We start from the raw sequence: 4,430 nt of genomic DNA, 5'->3' as shown, positions 1-4,430 counted from the left end.
ACTACACACTAACTACACACTGACTACACACCAACTACACACCAACTACACACTAACTACACACTAACTACACACCAACTACACACTGACTACACACTAACTATACAAGACAACACACTAACTACACACTAACTACACACTAACTACACAAGACAACACACTAACTACACACTAACTACACACTAACTACACAAGACAACACACTAACTACACACTAACTACACACTAACTACACACTGACTACACACCAACTGCACACTAACTACAAACTACACACTAACTACACACTAACTACACACCAACTACACACCAACTACACACTGACTACACACTAACTACACACCAACTACACACTGACTACACACTAACTACACACTAACTACACACTAACTACACAAGACAACACACTAACTTTAGACTCCAAACAGGCTAAACGTGGCAAATCTGTCACATCTCAAACACGCCGTCACTCCTAAAACTTCCCCCTCCCTAAACATCTAAATGCCATGTTGCCATATCATTTTTTGATTGGTCCACATGGTCCATTTTTCCACCAATAGGAAAGGCTGGGAGTTTTGGTGTTGTTTTAGCTCACAGGCTTTCGAGCATTTTCCTTATAAAACGCAGTTTCTATATAAAGTATAAACAACGACAGTATTCAGGAAGAAAACCAAACATTGCAGATATTTTATCATAACTCTGGTTTTACGTGGCCGATCAACACAATTTAAAAACTGGGATAAAGCCCACACTTTGTCCGTCAGTTGTTCCGTCTGTCCTGCTCACATCTCCAATGGTCGTACACGTTGTCAATAACGTGGCTTCACTCCACATCAGCCGCTTTGCTAAAACACCGGTGTCGCACATAAGGACGCTGTCAGAGCCTGTCAGCGATGTTGATTAGCTGCGTATATACCAATGTGAATCGCATCATTGGCTGGACTGTGGGATAAGGTGGCATCGTTCTGATCCCATACGGGAGCAGCCAGTCACTAACTCACACTGCAGAACAGAATTGTTAACGTTTTCATTTCAATTTCAATTCAGGTCAGATTTTTTTTTGTGCGCTACTCAGATTTTCTGTGCGCAGAGACGTGCCAGCAGTGTGCAGCTTAGAGGGAACATTGGTGCTGGACTGTGTCAGCAGCACCTTTACACCGGGTGTTTCAGACCCAGCCTCTGTGGATCCTGGTGTTTTCTGGTGTTCCTGCCCAGAAAGGGCGTGTCAGGGACATTATCTGGTCTGATCATCTGGATGTCCCTGACAGCTTTGAGCACTTATTAGCAAACGCATAGACATTGCACAGACAAGCAGCATGTTTACTGATGTTGGTGTGTTACAGGCGTGCACTCTGGCCCGGAGGAATGCAGAGGTGTTTCTGAAGTACATTCACAGGAACAATGTGAGCATGCCTGGAGCTGCCGGTCACACCAGGGGACCTGAGCAACAGGTTAAAGGTCAGTGCTGCTGATGCAGCGTGTGTGTGTCCATGTCCATGATAGGCGAGTTAGGAAGGTTGTGTAGCAGTTAGGGATGAACTCTGTCATTATTGTCCCTGATCTGTGTTGGTGTGCGCAGCTATTCTGAACGAGCTGCTGCAGAGAGAGAACAGAGTCCTTCACTTCTGGACATTAAAGAAACGACGGCTGGACCAGTGTCAGCAGTATCTGGTGTTTGAACGCAGCGCCAAACAGGTGAGTGTGTGAAGTCCAAAGAACGAACGCTCAGCTTTGACACGAGGCTCATCGTAGCTCTGGGTAACGCTTTATAGTAACCTTTTTTAATAAGTAGCACATTGATAGTTATTTGCAGTAATGAAACAATAAAATGACAAAGGTTAGTACTGTAAACACTGGGTGATTATTACAACGTTGCACAGAATGAGTAGAGTTTGCAGTGCACCTATAAACACTGTTTGAGTTAAGTTCATGCAACGCTGTTAGAAACACATCGTTTCATATTTCAGGACTTTTTCAAATATGTGTTTGTATATTGGGAATTTTGGATGTTTTCAAACTCATACAACCAGTTGTGCTTCGAGCCGTACAGGGTTGTCATTCTAACACTATAGCAGCGTTGCCTAGCAACACTTATTGTTTGCACACATTTTGGCTGTTTGTTAAGATGTGTTGGGCAATGAGACGGGCTACAGCGGGCAGGTAGCTGGCTGTGCAGAGCAGTGAGGGGCCGTAGCTGCACACAGGGTCCAGAACTGATGTGAGCAAATAAAGCAGGAAGTGTGCAGCAGAGTCAGACCAGCTCCAGACAGTCCAGAGCAGTGCGGACGGGAGAGGATAATAATGCATTTATTTTATTTAAAAGCACCTTTCAAGACATCCAAGGACACTTCACAGTTAAACACATAATAGAACAATGAAAAACAAAAAGCAGAAGATAAAACAAACGATAAGTTCACAGTGAAAATGCAGATTCGAACAGATGAGCAGAGATTTAAACTGGAAGCAGTGTTTCTTATATGTGGGCAGAGACTTCCACAGCCTGCAGCAGAGAGGTGAGCAGGAGCGAGGTTATGAAGGCCTTGAAGGTGAGCAGAAGAAGTTTGTATATCATCCAGATTTTCTCTGGGAGCCAGTGAAGTTCCTGCAGGACAGGAGTGATGTGCTGGTAGGAGGGGTTCTGCTGATCATGTCAGCAGCACAGTCTTGAACCTGTTGAAGCTGATGGAGGGGTTTATGGGGGAGACCATGCAAGAGGGAATTACAACAGTCAATGCGGGAGACTATGGACGAGACTGTGGACAAGAATGGATGCTGTGTGGAAAGAAAAGGACGTAATCTGTTAATGTTACGTAGATGGAACGTGAGATTATTGATGTGACATTTAAAGCATAGTGAACGGTCTGATGACACCAAGGCTCTGAACCCGAGGAGAAGGGAAACTGTGGAGCAACAAGGAGGATTTCACTTTTATCCTCGTTGAGTTTAAGAAAATTAAATGAATGGCTGAATGTCTGCTGCAGCCTGGTGCTGTGGACGCTGTGTTTTACTGTCCTATCACAACTTGTGTTGTTGTAGCTGAAACTGTGAGTTTCAAAGTGCAATAACATCGAGTCTCTTTCTTATACCTCCTGTATTTCAGCATAACTAATGCATCATTATCCAAATGGTGTTCTTCTATACTCAGTTATGAGGTAGCCGGTGTGTAGTTTGTTGATCTAAATCATCGGTCAAAGCTTTGTTCAAAATTGTGACACGAAGTAACCTGTTTGCTGTTACTGCTGTTGTGGAGGATCGACGCCCTCTGGTGGTTCTAGGAGGTTTTGCATTGGTGTCTATGTTGAGGGTGGCAGTGGTGGAAAGTCCTAGAAAGCAGGAGATCACAGTTTGTGTCCTGTTTCTCTCACGTTGTCGTTCTTTTGCTTACCTTGGCTGTCAGGTTTGGGCACCATGGTTAGCTGTAGGAGCAGATCAGGATTTGGGTAAAGTTTGTTTGTTTGTTTGTTTGTTTGTTTGTTTGTTTGTTTGTTTGTTTGTTTGTTTGTTTGTTTGTTTGTTTGTTTTCAGCACTACAGTGTGGTGTGAGACTCAATACTGCATCACAAGATAGAAGCTAAAGGAAACCTTGTGCATGTCAAATATTTTGATTTCACAAAAACAACAAAGATAAATTAAAATGTTGCTAATGGTTTATAAAGATCGTTGATGGTTAAGCAGCAGCCTGTTTCATGAACGTTCAGCTTTTTAATACTGGTTAGTATAAAGTGTTACCACTGTTGCGGGTTCAAATATTGAGGGTGAGCACAAAAACAACAATTGGTCCTGGAGAGTCGGTCAAACAACGATTTGTAATGAACACATGCGTGGGGAGATGAACACTGCACACCGACAGCATCGATCGCCGCCCAATGATACACAAGCAGTTGTTTTTATACCATCAGGGTATTATTTATGACGCCCCCTCATGCGTCAGAGCAGATACAACACATGCATAAGTTTCAAAACCACAAATGTTCTGTTGACGACTTTCGACACATCTAAAAGGACATCTTCTCCGTCTCGAGGCCAGGTGCTTCCTACTAATCTTCTAACTCTCGCTTATCTCCTGGAGCAAACTGTCCCTTATGCAGACATAATTTTGCAGCTACAAGCTTTTGCAAACTATTATTTGAATATTTGAACTCTTACCTAAACATGAGTCCAACTACTGTTTGCGTGTGTGTCTCGACCTCAAAATGCACTCGGCCTCACCCCGCCCGTTGATGCTTCTGGCCTTTTACCAGACTCTCTGTGATAGGTGTAATAATCATAACTAAGAACATGTGTAATCTACTGAATAAATGCTTTAATGAAATGATCATTAATGTAATGGTAATGATGGTTATGAATAGTAGCTGTAAAATGACACGCAGCTGTACATCTCCGTGTCTCCTGATGACACCAGACCAATGGATGCCCTTTTTAACTGTATT

General features: G+C 43.2%; 1 protein-coding gene across 3 annotated transcripts in view; it reads left to right on the top strand.

The window, feature by feature from the left end:
* The window catches only part of kalrna (kalirin RhoGEF kinase a), a 163,587-nt gene that overhangs the window by 97,076 nt on the left and 62,081 nt on the right, over positions 1 to 4,430 (top strand). For all 3 annotated transcript variants that reach the window (XM_005750789.1, XM_005750788.1, XM_005750790.1), the window contains exons 24-25: positions 1,344 to 1,458; positions 1,580 to 1,695. In XM_005750789.1, the coding sequence (XP_005750846.1) occupies positions 1,344 to 1,458; positions 1,580 to 1,695 (231 nt within the window). The remainder of the gene's footprint in view (positions 1 to 1,343; positions 1,459 to 1,579; positions 1,696 to 4,430) is intronic.

This window comes from Pundamilia nyererei, unplaced genomic scaffold (assembly GCF_000239375.1).
Source record: "Pundamilia nyererei isolate P.nyererei 1_Seehausen unplaced genomic scaffold, PunNye1.0 scaffold00287, whole genome shotgun sequence".
NCBI lineage: Eukaryota > Metazoa > Chordata > Actinopteri > Cichliformes > Cichlidae > Pundamilia > Pundamilia nyererei.
Note: the sequence above shows the minus strand (reverse complement) of the source record. Positions and strands in the feature narration are given on the sequence as shown.